This window comes from Egretta garzetta, unplaced genomic scaffold (assembly GCF_000687185.1).
Source record: "Egretta garzetta isolate BGI_Z169 unplaced genomic scaffold, ASM68718v1 scaffold424, whole genome shotgun sequence".
NCBI lineage: Eukaryota > Metazoa > Chordata > Aves > Pelecaniformes > Ardeidae > Egretta > Egretta garzetta.
In genome coordinates this window covers 2,430,763-2,452,706 of record NW_009259489.1, presented here as the reverse complement: position 1 = coordinate 2,452,706, position 21,944 = coordinate 2,430,763, and the positions used below count along the sequence as shown (strand labels likewise).

The 21,944-nt window shown below is 36.8% G+C and overlaps 1 protein-coding gene across 1 annotated transcript in view; it reads right to left on the bottom strand.

The window, feature by feature from the left end:
• Positions 1-21,944, bottom strand: part of JMY (junction mediating and regulatory protein, p53 cofactor) — a gene marked incomplete at its 5' end in the record, with an annotated part of 66,572 nt that overhangs the window by 7,988 nt on the left and 36,640 nt on the right. Inside the window, 6 exon segments of the mRNA XM_009637249.2 lie at positions 1,951-2,301; positions 2,304-2,460; positions 3,167-3,262; positions 5,787-5,873; positions 11,906-12,093; positions 17,146-17,311. Coding sequence (XP_009635544.2) covers positions 1,951-2,301; positions 2,304-2,460; positions 3,167-3,262; positions 5,787-5,873; positions 11,906-12,093; positions 17,146-17,311 — 1,045 coding nt within the window.

The window sequence follows — 21,944 nt, the reverse complement described above, 5'->3', positions numbered from 1 at the left end:
TACATATCTTAAGTATTGGACTGTGCAGTCCATTCTCAGCACTTGCATTTTGTGGCTGATTTTACCTACTGTATGGCTATTACTACATGCCAGTGAGGGAAGCAGCAGTATGGTCAACTGCAACAGCATGCATTTTCCTGCTTCTCTGGATTCATGTATGTACTAGCACCTGGTCGCAGTGTGCCTATACAAATTCCCTTCCTTTATAATTAAAGAAAACAGAGAAGTAAGAGTTAAGACTTTATGACAAATTTTTCTTTTATTACCAATTTGGAACTAGTTCTCTGCAGAAATAAAAATCAGTCTTTGGCTCTTTGAAGAGCTACAAGTAGGTAAGATCTCCATCCCAGAGAATGTATTATAGTAAAGTACAACAGTTTGAAATAGCTTGCATACACTAGCTCATACAACATGCAGCACGTATCAATCAACATCTGAATATCCATCTCCAGTTCTTTTTTGTAGATTGTAGAATACATTTTTTAAACCTGTGTTGCATTTATGAGTGGGCTTTGTCCATCAGACTAATGGCCCAGACAGTTGGAATAGACACGATGAAAAGAGAAATAAAAGAAGAATACATGACTGCACATTTGAAGGAGGAAGGAATGACTGTAAAACACTCATCTGTCATACAGAGACAAATTTCTGAAGCTACTTAAGAGACTCGGAACATCTCAGGGAATACAGAGAAGCACATAGAGTGTTGCTGCAGACATTAACAATACTATTAAGAGGGAGGATGTAATTTGATTTTATATTTGTCATTTTATGGTGAATATAGAATTGCACACACAATACGTGCTTTACACAAAACTGCAAGATAAAATGGATATCAGAAAAATAACATTAGGGCTACAGAAAAAGAAAAATGGAGCACAACAGCATCAAAACTGATGACGAACTTAAGACACTGTGCATGCGACCTAAAAGACTCAGCTTAAGAATTCTACAAATATGCAGTCACTTCAAGGGTTTTCCATCATTTAAGGACAATTCTAAAGGAAACACTCTTGTTTATGTCTGATTGATGAGACAGTTCTAATTTTTATTTTATCTGGATGAGGGAAAATGTCAATGGAGGAACATTTTCTGTAGCTGTAGTTCACAGAGCCAGAGAGAATTTTTAATAAAATGTTATTACAGACATATTGCAGCAGTGAGAATCAGGGCCCACTCGACATACTTTTTCTCAGTGACTTACAGTAAAATAGCTCAGCTGAGTGCTTTTGAAAATCCGATCTCTGATTTTCAAATAAAAACTCAGCCCCAGTATAGCATGTTTCACCGAAACACTGGCATTATTTTGTTCAAACATGGCATTCTCCCCATTTTATATATGGGACAAAGGATAAACGAGTAGCACAGAATCAACAAGTTGTAACAGATCTCCCAGCTCAGCCCTGTGCTCTATTTACTCTCAGTTTCCAAAGAAGTTTTTTATTTTTTAACTATTTATTAACATGCTTTGCTGAATGATTACAGATTTAATTCCCAATTGTAGTTAAATGTATATATTCTTATTCAGCTCTCAAGTGTACTTGAGGGTTTGTGGATTTTTGGATGGTAACTTGAAGAAACCTCGAAGATGGTTATTAAAAAAACCACTGCACCCTCAGGTGAAGCATATAATATTTGCAGTGCTGCTTGTAAACTAGATAGGAAAAGATCCTTTTAGGCAATGTTTAGCTCCATTTTCTAGCTAGTCTAACATGGTATATTGTAGTATCACTTTCTCAAGTGTTTTCTGCCTAACTGAACAAGTATACTGCACCCTGTTATAGAGGTCCTAACATTTGTTTGAGTTGCTGACATTTGTCAACTGAAACCGATTTAACAACTTTTCCATTAATAATTACAAATGAATCACAGCATATACTTTTCTGTAGAGCAGTTCAAAAGAGGAACCAATGTGCATTATAATTAAATACACAGAAATGAAAACATTACCTCTCCTCCTCTGTAAACCCTCTAGATCACCAGTTTTCTTAAGCTTCTTCTTGGCACTGACTAGCTGACTGCTGTCAAACAGATATGCTGGCGGGACACTAGAAGAGTGCTGGACTCCTTTCTCCTCGCTCTGACGTTTAACAAGGCTGTCGCTTTTCTCTAAGGATTTGGCGGCATCTTCCTTGGAGGGCAAAGGTGGAGGTGGAGGTGGTGGAGGCAAAGGGGGTGGAAGCGGTACCTCAGTAACAGTCTCTGATTGAAGCTCATTACTGGTGAGTGGAGAAGTACTAACATGAGGCAGTTCAGAGGTAACACCATTGGGAGGTAATGAGATATCTTGAAGCTGTTCTAATTTTCCAGTTCCAGCTCTTCACTCTTCTCTTGGATTTGTATGGTTGCTGGCAAAGACTGAGGCTGATCGAAAGAAGACATTGAGCTGGCTGCACATTTTCTTCTTGCATGAGCCAGCCGTAGTCTGGTTGACTTAAGTATTACTTGCCCAGGGTACCGCTACAGTGAGTAAATATTGACAATTAGATAAGTACATGCAACACACTATTCTAGATACTAAGTACCTGTCATTAGGGTTTGCCTTTCTGACAAGTAGAATTCATCTGTTATTTTCATTCATTTTGCTCTAATTTACAGAAGCTATGCAATTCAAAAGCCTTGCAAACAATAAGGATATGAAGAGTGCTGAACAAGACAGCTTTCCAGTAAAGAAACTTCTCAATACCTATATTTTTTTAATATATTTAGCAAAACCAGAAAAAAACTTCACCAATTAATAGCCTCTGTTTTCTTGCAGTGTCACCCCTTTCCTTAACCTCTCCCCTTCATTCCATCTTCTATCCATCTTCTGATGCTTACACTGTAATAGGAAGGGGCAGGTATTGGCAGGTGTTCTAGCAATCAGTGATAGTGGGGGTATGTCAGATGGTAACACTCTTTGTGGGAAATGCCATTTAGATTATACTTCTTTTAGGAACGTTTGCCAAGTCTTTTGTCACAAGGTGTGGAAGCTTATTACAGCACTGAGAATGTAATGGCAAGAGGAATTTGTTATTACCCATGCTGTATTTTTTTGTAAATTTTCCAAAGAACAGTTAACTATACAATGAAAGACAATAGCTAATAGCAGAATATAGTCCTGGAATGAGTGAAAATTTCTTTTGCAAAAGAAACTGGTGCAAAAGAACAACTCTTCTTCTGTTACCTGTTTAAATGTGCGAAGCCTGTCCAATGTTTTCTGTCGTTCCTGACTAACCCAGGAGCTCTTTCTTTCCTCTTCATCATGTATTTGATCTCGCTTCTGAGAAAATATATGGAAAACAAGTAAATATTACATTCAATGCTATGTTTAGCATCATGGGAAAAAAAAAAAAAAAAAAAAGAATCACAATAACTCCTCTACTGATTGTTAGGAATTACCTAACAATCTACTTCTCAAATAAACACATTTCTGAACTTATAAACTTGGCCTTTGTCTTCCCCTTAAGAAATACTAAGTATTTCATGTTTTACAATCTCAAAGAAATGCAAAGCTCAGTAAAGAAAGATTTCAGTCTGGAACTGAAACACCTGATGACTTGTTACCTTGAAAGATGAGAAATAACTAAAGAAGGGATAGAATATTATACTGAAAAAAGCCTCCTTAAATTAAAAGTGGTATAAATTAGCCAGACCACAAACCACTATCCATTTTCTCTTACTCCAAGAACAAAATCACAGTCCAAATTGCAAGGCTGCCCATTTAGAACAAGTCATATTAGTATTCTGGCAGCGCAAGAAATCACAGAACTCAGTGCCACAAAGTTTTGAACCCAATACTGGGCAAATTAAGTAAACATTCTCATTATAATTTACGACAGTAAATGAAAAGTTTTCTATTAAATTAATTTAAGCTCTCATTATTTAATTCAGCTTGATTTTCTGTATTCTTCCTTCAATAAACGTTTGACACTCTTCCTTGTAGCTAAGACAGTTTTATTTCTTCTTGTCTGTGGATCTTACCTCAGCGAAAACACACATTTGTATCCACCCCCTTTAACTAGCATCCATTTTCACAAAACTTCAGCAAAGTTACTACATCTTTGAAACACAACACTGCTTTTCAGTCAAATTTATTGAAAGTGGATGCTAGTTATCAGATGGCAAAAGTCATTGTACGCAAGTTCAGAAGTTACCAGGAAAAGCGATAGAACAGGTGACTATAAAGAAAAAGCCCTGAGCAGAAACAGCAGCTTTAATTCTTAAAAGACTCGGAGCATTAAGTATTACTTCTAAACACTCATCTTCATCATCACAATTAAATATTCTAATCGCTTTTGTGAACTTTTATTGTCATTCAGTCAACACAAAAGCAGTGTCTGTCTGCTTGCCATTTTCAGAAGTCAGCTAGTGGCCTGGTGTCCTTCATAAAGAGCGAACGCCTGTGATTTGGAAGGAGGCAAGTATAGATGCATTAGGAGGAGGAAGAGGAGAACTTGTCTGAAAAATACTAAGGGCAGGAAACAGGAAAAGGTGAAAAGGAATATAAGTATGTGGTAAAAAGAAAGTAACAGAGCAATGGGGCAAAATTAAAAAGGAAGCATAAAGAAAAGATCATGGGAAGAAGAAAAGGATAGTTCTACCACCACCGCTGCACGTTACATACGCAATCAGGTCAAACTTTTCCTGAAGCAGCCTCAAACTCAAGGGGTTTTTTTGTTTGTTTTGGTCTGGGTTTTTTTGTTTTATTTTTAAATAAGAATAGTGAAAATGCAATTCTTATTTGGTTTCAGGTTTCGATGCCCTTGAGTTTATCTTTTCAAAATTCTTCATGAAAACCAGTGACTAAAAACGTATTTTCAGTCACAGTATTAACAGAAAAAAAAAGACCAAAAAAAATCAGCATAAGGTTCCTCATATAATGCAAGCAGGCAACTCTATTAAATAAAGAATGAAAAAGCCCTGGAAGTGTTTGAGACAAGAAAGTCCTTCAGCTTTCTCAAGTCTTATTTTTAGGAGTGATAAATGGACTACAATCCACACAGCAAATTCCTTTGCCTACTGTAAGAACTAAAAAAAAAAATATTTTTCTAAGTTACTGAAAGAGTATGCCAATACATACTGTTTTTCACAAGTAGCCTTTTCATAAAATAAATTATGCAGCTGACTTCCTGGACAAATGTATCAATGTTAAAAATGTATAAGGATGAAACAGAATCACTTTCGCTAATCTAATTGAAGCCTGAATTAAAGAGACTTGGATTTCAATGCATCTTTGTCAGTGATCTTTATTAAATATTGATACTGTATCAGCTCCCAAGACCTATCCCAGAATTTGAATATTCTTTAATATCAGGTCTATTATGTTCAGCAACAGAGTCAGTCTAGCTAGGCTATTATCTGCGTAAGACTGTGCTGGAACTACATCTTTATACAACACAATTCAAGCGATCTCTTTTGCAGAAAGAAGAGAAATAACAAACAAGCTTACTAAGATTCAAGAATAGATGTGTATGGTTTCCTTACTCATTTCAGCATATCTGATGCTGTACTCAGAGGTGTCTGGAATCATCTATGTGTGGATGATAACAAATTGCATGCAGCCTAACGCTAGCAGTAATCCCTTAGAACTGTTTTACTTGCTTGTGTTCAATGTCATCCTAACACAGCTATATACTCCATGTTACCAGCATAATATGATACAGAAATCCATGGTGCGAAGGTCAGGGACATACACCATCTTTTTAAAACAGCTATCACACTGAATACTCTCCTCATTAATGTATAATGAGGAATGCAACCTATTAACTAAAGGCTAAGCTATGCAGCAGAAAACTCAGACTTACTAGCTGAACAGCATGGTGCATTTTGTATTCCTCCTCACTCTGGTGATGCTGCTGGATCTTTTCGTTATGCTTTGCGATACAGATCTCCTGTAGAGACATAAAATGTTATCTATGAAATATGAATTTCAAATATTGATTTACAGGGTCTAATGTCATATTTAGCAAAAAGTACTAAGAATTAGAAAAATAAACATTACAAAGCCTATCTCAGACAAGCTGATTTAGCCAAGCTAATTTATCTTAAAATAAAACCACAAACTGGAAACAAAACCAAGCCAGATAAACCCACACTTACTACTTTCAACTGTCAAAGGAATACATACAAGTAATAGCTACTTGAAAAGTCTGTTCCAGTACAAAAGTGGCAGCAAACAGCAGTTTGTCAAATACTTCATAAAACCCTGATGTAACTCAATGTATACACATGGATAGTAACTAACTCTCAAATACACTACATATTTCTTTATGCAACTAGGCAGCTTCCCATTTACAACCGTCAGGTCATCTTTTGTATGTACAATCTGCAAGCACAAACATTAATAAAGTTGTTACAGTTTTATGCATGGACAAGCAGATTCATTATTATATTGAATTCACATCTGTAACGTCTGGCTTAAAAACAAGCATTTATTACACTGGCTGCAAATAAGAACAAGTTAAAAAAAAAACCCGAAAACCCAGACCATGTTACAACAGACAACAAAAACCAGGATGACACTCAAACTTCGGGTAGATAATATAACTTAAATTAAGTATCAGTTACAAAGAAAAGGCACGTGCAGGAATTCAGAGTAGCGACAAGACAGACAAGTTCATAAGACAATACTGAGGGCCAGAAATGAGACAGTATGAGAAAAGAAATTAGGCCCGGTACAAGCACCACACAGAACTAGAACTGAATTGGATGTGTAGTTGAATGTTTCTAAACAGTATGACCCTCAATGCTGCTACCATATACAGGTAACACTCCAACAAGAGAGTAAGTGGAAACACTGTCCCAGCTTCATCAGAGGTGTGTATATATACAGCTAAACACTGCTGGGTTTTATGTTTATTTGTTTGGGGAGTTTTCTTCCCTGATGAAAAGAGTTTAATTAATACAGCTGGAAACGTTAATCCATTTAATTTGTAACTGCAAAAGTACAAACTACCTCATTTCTGCATTTCAAAGACACAGCAATAGCTTCAGAATATTATTAGAGAATCTGAAAGACTTTTTGTAATACTACTACTCATTTACCTCTATAGTTTATTCTCTATTTATGTGTTAAGTTCAATTTAAGGTCTTCTAAAATAAAGAGGAATGTGTGTTACGAGATATAAAAAAGTATTATAAAATAAGGAGAAAAGTATTTCAGGTTTGGTTTGGGGTTTTTGACATGTCTCAAATACTTGGGGGGCACACTTTTATGAAACATTTTCTCTTTAGCATCAGTATTTAAATCTTCCTGATTAAGAGCAATAATGAAAGGCATTTCAAGCATGTAAAGAGGATAAGCCATAAACCAGACCAAAACATATTTGGTGCTGACTTTGTCCTAATAAACAACCTACTGTAATGTAATTAGATCCCTATGACTTGAAATAATAAAAAAGACTAGGATGGGCTGAAAACATGTGTCACCATAGGATTAGAAATCTGAATCATCTTAACTAATTACAGACATGGTGTGAAAAAAAACAAGGAAGTTTGCACTCTCAGAGACAAATGCAGGGTTCTACCTGTAGACAAGATTAAGTGACTACAAAGACAGGATGAAGAAAAAAAAAAAAAAACAGCCAGGTGTCAGCATTAAAAAAAAAAAGGAGCTGGTTGATTTTGGCATATGACAAGTTGAACATAAACCAACAAACTCTGGCAAAAAAAGAAAACATCATGGTTGGGTATATGAGCAGGAGCACAGCCTGCTGTAGCTGTGAAGCAGTCCTTCCTTCTCAGCACTGAGAAAGCAGGAGCATTATGCCCACTGACAGCCACACTTCAAGGAAGATGTTGATCAACTGTATGGAGTTAAAGAGAGTATCAAGAAGTAAGGCCCATTTCTCTTTTAATCAGCTGACTGATTTCACAGTATCAAATTGTACTTCTATTAAAGAGACAAAAAGGGAGAGCTGAGGAACCATTTCAACCCTCATCACAGGATAAGCTACTATGTTTAAGACTAGTAACATGTAACATACATAAAAGAGATCTGCGTTAGTATTATATTTAACTAGTTCCAGTGACCCTTGCTTTCAGATTGAAAAGCATCTCAATTAAAAGGTTAGCTTCTCATTTAGGAAGCTCGGTATGTGCAGAAACTGCATTTCACTGTAAGTGTCCCATGTAGTTATGCCCTTATGTGGTAATAATAGTAACAACAACAAGAAAGCATACCAAGTAACCATATGCCAGCTGTCACTGCATCTATGTAACACCTGTTTTGGCACCAGCTCTGCTTTAAACTGTGAGTTTGCAAAGTAGTAAAGATGTCCTATTAAATGGACACAAAACAGCATGTGAGGAAGGAAGCTTCCTGGGTCAAAGCACACATTATGAACGTAACCCAAACAGCTTCACCAACCAGTTGCTTCTCCCAGTCTGCTCACGATGAGGAATATTCTTCCTTGATGTAAAATAATCAAATTTCCTCACACCTCTATTTTTCCAAAGATATTTTCCTAGACTCCTTCTACACCATCTTTTTTACCTTGACTCTTTGCTAGAAATCTAGCTTCCTAACAAAACCGCTCCTTGTTCCATATGATAACCTAATTAATACTGCCGTACAGCCAGCAGGGGGTAGACTGGGATAACAACAGTGATATCCTGCATGAAAAATCCATAACTAGCTTTCAAGGAAGAAGAAAAATAATGAGACTGCTATTAAAATCTTATTTTTGAGTAACTAACTCCCTGTCATCAATACAAAGGAACATTAAGAAATGATTGCTTAATAAATGCAAATAGGTTTGTATAAAAAAATATGAGAATGAAGAGTCTATACTCATGGTAGTACAGTGAAAAAACATCAACCTCTGTAAAACCATAAATTAAAAAAATGCTGGCTCAGTTATTCAGCATCACAACAGAATGAGGTTTCTAACAAACCTTTAGCAAATGTTACTAGATTAAGGTTTGGTACAATTACTTGACAATATCATTAAAAAATAAAAGCATTGACTGCAAAAAAAAAGGGAAGGAATTTCTGAAAAACAAAATTAATAGAGACTATAGTCACAGAAGTTTGTATTTATGTTACACACAGTCTTATTCTACACAGAGTATTTGGTTACCTTTCAGTGCATTACCTCCTCAACAGAAAAGATTTTCAAATACCCAGATGATGAAATGACATCCTTCAAAAAAAAAAAACCCCTGATGATAGAGAATCTTTTCCTATTGTTTTCTTAATAATGATATCTGCTGCTAGAAAGGAAGCATTCTCCTAAGAGAATCTTCAGTTGCCAAAAACCTAGTAATGACCAAGGACTGTAATTTCTAAATATATCACAAGACTGTGAAATACACCACTTAATGCACAGCTTGCTTTTTGTTTTCAACTACAGAACTAATAAGGTAAAAAAAAATTAAGAACACCACCCCCCACCCCCCCCAAACCTCATTAACCCAATCCAAACCAGGACTCTTGTTTACAGTTCTGTTTTAAGACACTTTGTTGAAACAAGCATGGTCAGGAATACAATCTGGAAAGCATTAAGCAGGCTCTCATCTCAGTTCAACAATGTATTTTTCTTAATTGAAAGAGACGGAGACTGAGAAAAATATTTGCCACATAGTGTGTACTTCCTCAATGCACCCTCAAAAACTCGTTCTTTTCTCCGCTTAGCATTCAGTCATCACTGCGCTCATTCTCACCATCTAGAGTCTGCTTTTGCGTGCCATCTGCATCTTTGTTCTGCGTGCTTAACTTGGATTGCAAACTCTTCAGAGCAAGAACCCTTTTTTTCCTCCCAGTTCTATAAAGTACAACTACTCACATCAAGTGCTACAAATAGTGTTCATTAACAATATTTTGCAATATCACTAGAATGGTCAATCAAGATACAAAGCTTGTTTACGTTTGAATCAAAGCCACAAGATTCTTGATTTTCAGGTAATTACTATTAAGCTTAGTAGGTCTCTGTGTTATTCAGCAGTAGTAAGAGCAGCTACAGTAAACACCTCTAGCATAAATATCCATCAAAATGGCTATGTTATTTTCTGCTCAAGTGCCACGAAAAGGCACACAACAACTGATTCTACCTGTTCTTTTTGCTCACATAAAAATAATTTATTTCCCCCTGCAAGTTTAAATACACATTATTCTAATCTGTGATTTCTTTAGAAGCTAAAAACTAAGTATCTCACTGCAGCACTCAACTCCAGATAATGCCACGCCAAGCAATGAAATCAGCAGAGAGCTGGAACTAGTTCCCAGTGCACAGTGATGTCCATGCTGATATATCCAGCAGTGAAGTTCCACGTGGAGAAATTACCTCAGGTCCTGAAAGCAGTACAGCCACATTCTTCCAGCACAATGTAGAGCAAACACGACTGTATTACTCCCAGCTGAGCAGTACTACCACATACCGCTCTGCATCATGCCTCGGTGCATAAGTAGGCACGCTGCAACTAGAACTAATTCCTTTCGCTTAAACAAGGTACTTTATCATAGCATAACCTTGAAACAAATGAGCCAACTGAAGGTGATTAGTTCATTATACAGGTAAGGTGGCATGCTAAAAAATTACTCCTGCTTCAGGGTTGCTTCTTGACTTTTTAACTCCCATAATTTAAGTAAGGAACAGCAACCAGGCTGGCACTTTTAAACAGGTTTCTGTACTCTGTAAGATACTAGCAGTGTCTTTTCACACTGAGGACAAAATAGCTTAACTATTATAACGTAGCCTATATTAATTACCGTAACACGACAAATATGATCTATTCCTTGAAGTACGAAAAAGCCCCACTTGTTGATAGTTTTTGTTTTTACAAACTCAACATAAAACAAAATCAATGACTCTGAGAAAAACTGCTTCCCATAACCAGCTAAGAAGAGACATTTCTTTTGTAATAATTTGTTTGCTGTCTTCTCCATATTGCATTAATCAGAGACAGGAAGTGACTGAAGAAATATAAAAAATCCAAAATATAAAATCTACCAACTACTATTATGCTTCAGATTCAGGTAGGGAGATAGATATGTTAATTATGAAGGGGAGACAAGACCTGAAGGCTTTATCCTCAATCTGCTAGAACTGTTTATATAAAGGGGTCATCTCCCACATCAAGGGACACGACTGAGAACAGAAAACCACACCAACCCCTGATCCCAGTCTGAAATGAGGTCTCAACTGAGACTTCTGCATAGCCGTATAGTATGGGGTGGAAACCTATTTTATAAAGAGTATTACAATGCTCTCTCAGAACTTTGATCTATTCTACTCATTAAGCTATCTTGCTCATTAATAATGCATATTCATGTAACTGCAAACTGCTAGGGAACCATAAACAAGTCATTCTGGAAAAAAGGAATGAAAATATTTACATACACTTGATACACGATTTCAAAACACTAGCTATATTATAACTCTTTTCCCCACAACATACCAGTCACGTAACAGACAAAGGAATGTGACCCTAAATAGCACACCTAGTTTTACAAATTAAGAATATATACCAGATTTCATATATGTCTGCTGAATACAGAGTATCAATGACACACGACAAAACTTTAAAAGGATGAGGTAAGAGAATGAAAATAGAATTCATTAGTGAGAAAACACCCTCGAAAATACTCTTCCACAAATATATATGAAATTAGTCTCTGTAAAAACAGGCATTCTAGCATGTACTTTCCACATGAAAGTATTCTGATTAGTTAATAGAAATAAGCTTATTTGTTGACTTCAAAGTGACTAAAGGTTCCTTTAAAGCTAAAAGGAAAACTGCATCTTAAATATATCAGTTTAATAATACATGCTAGTGTATTTGTTACTCTGCAAAACAACTTTTAGTAAGTAGTTAATATAATCTATGAAAGTTCTGGGAGACTTAGAAGTTGTATCTGAAGTGAAACCTTTCAAAGTTTTATTAAATTTGCTAATTATGCTAGACATATGCAAGTTAATAATACCTTCTTATTTCTGAGGTAGGCTTTCTTGGCTGAAATACGTCCACGCCTTGCTTCCAGCTGGCGGATTTTTTGTTGTAACTTTTGCAGCTCCTCTTTTTGCAAGTGTATAGATGTTGCCATATCCTCTTTTTCAAGCATGGCTTCCATACTTTCATAAGTGTCATAATATACCACTTCATCTCTCTTCTCTGTTTTAAAAACATCAGCAATGAAAAAGTCAAATCAATAGTTTGTATTTGATTAACATTTTGTTTTGTTCAACAACACACACACACCCAAGTTGTGGGATTTAATGCAGAAGAAATGCTATAGTTCTTTCAGAGGAGTATTAAAAATCGAAAGGTCAGAGGAAAAGCACTGAAGAGCAAAGCACTGCAGGGCTTTAAGGTTTATATGAAGAACAGAAATCAATACCGATGAAGCACAGCCTGGTATTCAGATAAGCTCACAGCATTAAAAAACAAATGCAGCTGTAAATGTACGCTTGTGTCTGTAGCCTAACTTGATCACAATGTCCACCCATGTCTTTGGGTCTCTTAACTAATATAAGTGACTCACAATGTGCAGTAATATCTTCTGGTCTTCACTACGAAGTTCAGTATATACAGACTCTGTCTGAAGTCTTTGGCATGAGATTCTTCCGCTATTAATTTCATAAAAGGGGAATCAGGCAACAAAACACCAAAAATCCTCTCTTAGGAGGTTTTTGACCTCCCAGTCACTGCTTCTGCTCAGAGGCAGCAGGGGGAGGGTAACTTCAAGGCAATCCTTCAAAGCACTACAGGCCTGAAAAGGAGGTCATTAGTAACAGTTTTATCAACACTCATGAGTTTTAGCCTCCTGAGTGAAGCATTCAGTATAACATTGAGCTCATCTCTTAAGAGTGATGATTAAAAATCCTTGCAGAATGCTGGGATGAACCAGCAGCAAAGGACTCTCGTTCCTTGTTTCACTAGCATACCAAGTAGGATATTTTTGTAATACACCAAGAGGGATATGCAATACTGCTGGGTGAAACAGGCCAATACAGCTGGCATGACTGTCAAGTGTCTGCTCTTTAACACCACCAAAACTTCTCATTTCAACTTCAACAACTACTTTCAACCAAGACCACTCCTCCTCAACTTCCTCCTACTTCTGCTAGTAGATTATTTGGGGAGAGGGGCACGGTTTTCTTCAGTACACCGTCCATTTTAAAAGCTGTTGCCACTTCATGTTACTTGTATGTACAGTCTCTGCTGCAACCAAAATTCTGGCAGGACCAGAAAAGAAAGCACAGCACTATGTTAACCTTAAAATAAAACCTAATAAAACCAGACCTACTAGATTCTTTACTTCAGTGCTCAGTTAGAAAAAAAAACAACACAAAGTTTCATCCATACGTAAAACTCCCAAGTTACTAGAACCCACTTTGAGACATCAGTGAGTAAAAATAAGAGTCATGGCTAACAATTATATTTTGCCATGCACTTATAAAATGAGAGAGTTTACATGCAAATTTTGTTTTATAACACTTTCATGCAGAGTTAAAGACAGTTTACAAGTGAAAATCCAATAGCTAGGCTGCAAACCAGTCAAATCTACCAGTTCTAAAATATAACGTCAAATTTATGTTTTACTGTTTGAAAAAAACCAAAAAACCTTGGCAACTCTCCAGCAACCTCCATCAAACATACCAAGAATTTTCTACAGCTTTTGAAACACCTAAAAATTTGGTAAGTGCTTAAACTTCTAACAGCTCAACCACTTAAAATAGAACAATTAGAATTATTCCTTTTTAGATAAGATCCACACCATTTGTACTCATGCAATCCACTCTCCAACCAAAGCAGAAACCTACTATCACATTCTCTGTTGACAGTAATGCATCCACCACAAAACCATCTTACAAGGATGTATGAATAGCTTGTACGGATAGGATAAGACCCTTCAAAATTCTAACCTAATAAATTCACATTTTGTGAATGTCAGTGCAGGTATTTCACAGAATCGCAGAATAGCTGGGGTTGGAAGGGACCTCTGGAGATCATCTAGTCCAACCCCCCTGCTAAAGCAGGTTCACCTAGAGCAGGTTGCACAGGATCACATCCAGGCAGGTTTTTAATATCTCCAGAGAATGAGACTCTACAACCTCTCTGAGCAGCTTGTTCCAGTGCTCTGTCACCCTCACAGTAAAGAAGTTATGTAAGTAAAGAAACCCATGCATTTGTGGGTGTGCAGTTTGCCTACTTGATCTCTAAACACAATCCTCCTCAACCAAGGGAAAGTCTTCCTTTCTCCAGACCTTCTCTCCTATCTCCAGGGTCTGGGATTTCTGAGGACCAGCCTTAGAATTAAAGACTGAAGCCAAGAAAACATTCATTAACTCTGCCTTTTCTGTATCCTCTGTCACCAGGGCACCCACCTCATTCAGCAGTGGGCCCACATTTTCCCTAGTCTTCCTTTTGCTTTCGATGTACTTGAAGAAGCCCTTCCTGTTGCCCTTAACATCACTTGCCAGATTTAATTCCAACTGGACCATAGCCTACTCTGACAATGTTCCCATATTCCACCAAAGTGGCCTGTCCATCTTTTCACATTCCATAAACTTCCTTCTTCCATCTGAGTTTTGCCAGAAGCTTCTTGTTCATCCATGCAGGTCTCCTGCCCCCTTTCCTTGATTTTTTACTCATAGGGATGCGTTGATCTTGAGCTTGGAGGAAGTGATGCTTGAATATTAACCATCTCTCTTGGATCCCCCTACCTTCTAGAGCCCTAACCCATGGGATTCCTCCAAGTAGGTCCTTGAAGAGGCCAAAGTTAGCTCTCTTGAAGTCCAGGGTTGTAATCTTACTTATTGCCATGCTTCCTCCACACAGGATCCTGAACTCCACCATCTCATGGTCACTGCAGCCAAGGCTGCCCCCAATCTTCACATGCCCAGCCCGTCCTTCAGTGATTGTTAGTACAAGGCCCAGCAGCACACCTCTCCTCATTGGCACCTCCACCACCTGTGTCAAAAAGTTATCATCAATGCTCTGTGGGAACCTCCTGGCCTATGTGTGCCTAGCTGTGTTGTCTTTCCAGCAGATACCAAGGTAGTTGAAGCCCCCCATGAGAACCAGGGCCTGTGATCATCAGGTTACTTTCAGCTGTCTGTAGAAGGCCTCATTGACTTCCTCATCCTGATCAGGTGGCCTGCAGTAAACCCCCACAACAGTGTCACCCATATTAGCCTGCCCCTTAATTGTTACCCATAAGCTCTTGACTCTTTCTTCATCCATCCCTAGGCAGAGCAGGCATTTGGTTAATGACAGTAGAAAATCACTACTGTTGTTTGTAATATGACAATCTATTACCATTTGATACTTTCCAGATCTAATGTGCTGGATTTGCAAAAGAAAATGTTTTTCTTCTAGCTTACAACCAACTGGCAATCAAATCAAATCATACTCTCAAAAAATCCTCTTAGGACTTCATTAGCAGTACTGCTGATGTCCCTCAAATCAAAACAGAATCCAAAACTCTCTGAAATACCTCTCCCAATACAATCAAAAAATAAAGAATAGCAACTGCCACTACAAGACACAAAGACACATATATTTCAAATCATGCAGATGTGCACAATTAAAAGGCTATTACTTTACTGCCTGTAAGTCCACTTTAAAAAGGAAGCATAACAGAAGATGCAAGACCATTCTTTTCTCTTGGAATGCATAGGAAACAACACATATTCAAAGGCTGCTATGTTTTAGATGTTTTCATTCAGATTAGGTGCTGAACAGTCTTAAAGAGATGTGTTACATTCTTCACAGTAATTCTTCTACTCCCTCCACCTAGGTAAAGTCCAAGGAGGCAATATCATTCTTTGAACAAAATTCCCACATATTTAAGAACTGTATTTTTAATTTTCTGTCCTATGGGAAATTACCTGAGAATTAAAAAAACCCCATTAATTCCTTCTAACATAGACAGCTGTCTTCAATAATTAAAAAAAAAAAAAAAACCAACAACAACCAGAAAACAAGCTTTTGGATTTTACATTAAAAAAACACTTTACAAATTTAAAACAGCCATGGAAGCTAGAACAGTGAACTGTTTTGTTGCCCTGGGGAAGGAGAGGGTTGGTTGTTTAGCACACGGGGGGTTTTGTTTTATTTTCGGTTAGGTTGTGGGTTTTTTTGTGATTTCTGAAGAAAACATTAGTGCAAGTCATAATGACCTACAATGCTTTTACAGCAGGCTTAATCTCCAAGGGCCCTTAGGTTTTACTATCACTACATCAAAGAGAAAGGATTTTGATACACATTCCTTCTCAGCCTTCTGTTTGAGGGATTTCCTTCAGTCCACAGGTAAGCAAACCACACTGTGTCTTCAGTACCAAAATTAAATGTCTGATTTCCCAAGTACAAAAATGATCTAACTCTAAAGCACTAACTAGGTTTCCACAGAAGCACCCAGTCAAAGCAGTTACATTTCTTTAAGTTCATTTACAGAGTTTTCAATCCTCATCTTCCATACATGCAATTACAATTGTTTCACAGTAACAGTGAAAAGAATCCGTGTTTTCTCTTTTTCCAGAAGCAACTCACAATACAATCCAGCTTCTAATCTCTCTTCTTAAGTGACTTTTCTATCCATAACAAAATTTGCTATGCAAGCCCTATGCACTAAACAATAAAACAGAGCTTGTGTGACTAAAAACATTAACTACAGAAAGGTCCAAAGGACAGAATTGGATTCAAAAATGCTGTATGATTTACCTGTACCATTTCCATAGTTTGCAAGTACACAAGGTATAGTAGGTGCTGGAAACATAAAGTTTGCATCACTGCTCTAAATCAGTGAGATGGTAATACAAGCAGCTTCATAGTTTAGCTGAAGGACCCTTGATTTGCAGGAATACCTTTTGAAATCCAATTACTTCAAATAAATTAGTAATAGCAATGCAGATTTTTAATGAGACAAGTCCAGTAATTAAGACATTTCCTCCTCCCTGAATTTAGTTTTCCAAAACTTACATAGTATCTTATATGCTTATTTCCAAACACAGACAATGAGAACCAGACCAAAATTTGTTATGTACATGTATATGCCTTATGAACAGGTGTAAATTTTAATTTAACAGTACTCATGTTAGAAGATCCAGCTCTTCACATGGTAAAGAATCTGTTCTCATTTAATTCCCAAAGGCTTTACCAGACTCTTAGGAAAAGAATTATCTTTTACAGATTACATCTTAATTAAAATGCATAAAGCACCTGACATCAGTCTTCTGATACTTTCAAGTTGTGCTGTCAGCAGCAACTCTTCACATTTCAAGATCTCGAACTGCACTTCATATAATTGAAGCTGTAGATCATAATAATCAGCTTCTAACTGGTCCAAATGGGCTATGGCTTCTGTACCACCTTTCAGGCTCTGCATCTAAATGGAAAGAGGAAAAAAAAAAAAAAAAAAATTAAAAAAAAATCACATGACTCCAGGATAATGAGGAGAACAAACCCACAGACTTTACGATTATGGCTAGATACAGTCTAGTACACTAAATGTAACACGTTAAATTTGAACACATAAAGAAGAGAAGATAATCTTTAATATCTGACATTTTTTCTATATGGCAGTGAAAAAAGCCATGGCATTGGATTACTCATCATGACTGTCAAAGTGACAAGTCACATAGTGCACAGTGTGAAACATCGCTACCACTCTTTTACTCTACTACTTGATTCTCTGACAATACATAATGAAATTGAAATTGGTATTTTCTTATCTTCAGTCCAAAAAGTCTAAAAGTTGTTTTGCTAATGGCATCTAGAAAACTACAGTTAAAACCATCATTAAAGCTGAACTGGGGAGAAAAAATGAAAGGTGGTGGAAACAGGGATAATTACATGCACTGATCCTCTTGTAATGACAACCAAGGAGTTACATTGTTTCTGGAGTCTTTCACAAGAGAAAAAATGTCTAATTAAAGTATTTATATACATTGTAGCGCTTATTTGTGTCATATTTTTGACATAGAAAAGTGACACAAGACACAACTAAAGTGAACTCAAACCATCCTCTTTCATTCAGCCAAACGAGATTTAAGTGCCCAATTCAGTTAGCCATTCAGCCCATACTTCAGAAATAGCAACAGGCAATCTTATGTGCTGCCTCACTTTGGAGGGAATTCAAAGTCATGCAGGTTGTAGAGCTGCAGAAGAATTAGGGCCACATCCAAGTTCTCTACCTGCTCAAAAAATGTATCTCTGATAGTTTCTCTCAGATAATGGATTAAAGTAATTCTAAATTTTACAAAGATTTGCAATCTACCTTACCATTCTGATGAAACGTAGTCCAGTTTCTGTATTAGAGATATTAAGTCATTTAAAAGGGATGTCTACCAAGCAAAAATACAAGACCTAGTAAACAATACATCTTTTAAAATACTTGCTAGTATGTTTTTTCATTATGGTTGTTTATTCAAGGCATAAAACTGTATCTGTAATGAATAGCCAGAAATGGGTTTCTTTGGTTTTATTTATCATACATGTTTAAATATTACTATACTAAACCAGAAAGGTATCTGCAATGATTTAAACCAAAGATCTGTCTTACTCAGTACCCAGTTTCGGACAAAGGTTAACCACAAATACCCACAAAGACAAAACATAGTAGGCAGTGCAGAGATACCTCCCTAAAATGGTTCACCAGCCTCTAGCACAGCTTGCAGCACAGCTTAATCCACAGTGCTGCCTTTTATACCAAATAGACTTACTGGATTTTACTTCATAAATTTGTCCTAGCCCTTTTTTTATAGCATGTATGCTTTTAGCACTTGCATCATTAGCTGTTGGTAGGGATTTCACGGCTCAATTAAACATGAAGGAAACACTGTATATTACACTTCTTCCCATGTAAGATTGATAGACAGAAAATCTGTGAATCAATTCTTGTAACATCTATTTCAAAAATTTCTTCTACCATACTGTATATTTACTGAATGCATTTTTTTTATATCAACTATTAGCCTGAAAGGCTCAGTAAGTCATTAAGTAAATACCATAAATCTTACAATCAATAATGTATAATTTATATGTTTCAGTCCAGGGTGACACCAAAATGAAATGTTACGCTGTTCTATTACTCTGCTTCCATATTAAGTTACTAACTGTGACCAGAACAGTAAATGACATAATGATGGCATGTTTGGAGTAAATTAGAGGCTAGTTTTCAAAACAAAAGGACTGATTTTTTTGAACCTTCCAGTTTTTTCATATAAGAGGGATGATGTTGATTGGTCAGGCAGTGTATCCTGCACTTGGGCATTTTCAAAGGAATTTCTCATTGTAAAAAAATATACCATAGCAACAAAATGTAGTGGGGTATTTTTTGTTGTTTGTTTGTTTCATTGGGGTTTTTTTTGCCAAATTAAGGCAATGTCATTCAAACTTCTACCACAACTAAGAATATTTGCTTTGTCAGTGAACTGTAAAATTCAAACTTATACATGTATTTTTTCTTTAAAAAAAAGATGTTCCCAAACTTAAGTCTGCAGACTATGTATAAAGACTGCATAGAGACATAAATAGGCCTTCTTCAAAAGTATCGGCTAATCCAGCTATAGCAGCTCAGTATTTCATTCAGCTGCAGTGGTGTCTGCCTGATAAAGGACCTGTCTGACAACTGAATCTTAGCCCTACAAGCATACATTACAGATGCTGCCAGCTACCTGTTCTGTTTTAGGGGTACAACACCACTATATTCAGTTTTCAGGTGCAACAGCAATGGGAAATTAATATTGTTGTATGGTTCTCAGGCAGATGTCCTAGCTACATAGTAGTCCCTAATGAAAAAGAAAAATTTAAACCATTTATGTTAAAACTTCATGTGAGATATTATGTATGTGTGATAATTCAAAACAGTATCATTGCTCTTGGGAAAAATTCAGCATTTTTTCTTAAAAATGTAAGAGTGGTTTAATTCTTAATTTTACAAGTTGCTATCTAATCTGTACTAGTAATTTGCTGCATCCTTGGTAGGTCTCCCGCTGGTCAACACAGTGAAAGAAACTTGCAGAACTTTAATGTGAGAATATTAGAGGAGAGAAACATTTTGCAGTTGGACAAAGAACTAGAACAGAGGAGGTCCGAGTTCAATTTCCTGCTATGCCAAAACTTCTTGCATTAACTCAAGTAAATAATCTAATCTCTCCTGACATAATTCACATAACAGTGTTTACAGTCTTTGTTGTCTCATTCATACTAAGTGAAGAAATTAAGCAGGAACTTAGGTTTCTCACTAGTTCTAGGGCAGAAATATATCACCTGTAAATCCACATGTTGGTAATAAAGATATGATGGGTTAAAACAGAAAGCCTCTGGAAGAACTATGAACACAAGTACTAAATGGATAGATGACAAAATTAATAGAAAAATAGCCAAACATGGAATATAGAAATGAGGGCCATCAAATCCAGCTTTCCACCACCATGGAATGCTTTCAGACAAATCTGAAATTAACTGCTTTCATAAACTGAGTTCTTAAAACAATTTCCATGTTGTTATTGTTGGTTTTATTCTCCTTTTTTAAAAACAAAAACAAACCAAAAAGCTTCCATAAAACTCTGTGTTTGTTACTCCCATTAGAAGTCTGTTCCAGACACTCCATCCTAACTGCCAGAAAACATCTTCCGTATTTCCAATATATTCACAATCAGATAATACTATTTGTTCTTGTGCCAGTACTGAACAGCAACATGCACTGCTCTTGACTAATATTTATTCCCAGTAGTATTTTTCATAGAATGACAGAGTGCTTTGGGTCGGAAGGGACCTTTAGAGGTCACCTCATCCAACCCCCCTGCAATGAGCAGGGACATCTTCAACTCAATCAGGTTGCTCAGAGCCCCATCCAACCTGGCCTTGAATGTTTACAGGGATGGGGCACCCACCACCTCTCTGGGCAACCTGTTCCCAGTGTTTCACCACCCTCATCATAAAAAAATTCTTCCTTGTATCTAGTATGAATCTCCCCTCTTTTAGTTTAAAACCATTACCCCTTGTCCTATCGCTACAGGCCCTACAGTTGGGTGCTAGGCCCAACTCCCCTATTTTTGTGGGCAGCAATTTTGTATCACCTCAGCCTTCATTTTATTTGTCAAAACAACTTCAGCTCCTCTTGTAAAATTGACTCACTATTCCTGACATCACTGTGGTAGCCCTTCCTGCAACTGCTCCAGTTAGAACTAATCTTTTGTGGGTGATCAGAAACACGTGGGAGAAAGGTGTAGAAGAAATCTCTCAAGTCCATGTGCAGTGACACTAGCACTTCTCCCTTTACTAGAAATACCTGATTTGACAGACTGAAGAGCATCTGCTGCTGTAGCACCCTGCAGCATTGGTGGCTCAATCATGTTGCTACCAGGTTATAAGACAACGGTCATTCTCATCTGCTGTCACTTAAAAAGTAATTAACTCGCAGTTCCAGTGAAAAATTTGTATAACTTTTCCCTAGCAATATCTATTAATAGCTATTATTAAATTTTCTATTATCCATCCTTTTAAGTAATGTGTTACTGTTCAACTAGAATACAAAGTCATCTTTCAATTCACCCCATGTGAATCCCAACTCTTCTCTAGTTCAAGTATTCATTTTAACTCATCACTGTTGCTGTGTGAGAAATTTCAGAAGAAAGGAGTAAAATTCAGAAAAAAACTTAGGTCTTTAAGTGTGAATACGGAAGCTCATCCTCAAAACCAACAGATCATTTTAAAGAATTTCTAAATTATTTTAAGGGCAACACAGAACACACTGATCAGTGATAAAAGGCAGGCTCTCATTCACACCTCGCAACTCATGGAACAGAAGTACTCCTCCAACCAATTAAGTATCAGGAGTCAACTATAGTCAGGCCATGATACTAGAGGATACAATATTGTAAAAAAATAAGGTTAAGATGATCACTCACAATTAGTACCCTGGGCAATCAGAAAAATTTCAGACACTAAAAGAAACATCTTTTTCCCCTGAAAAGTCTGTACCACTGTTTTTATAAGCTTGTTTCTTTTCCAAG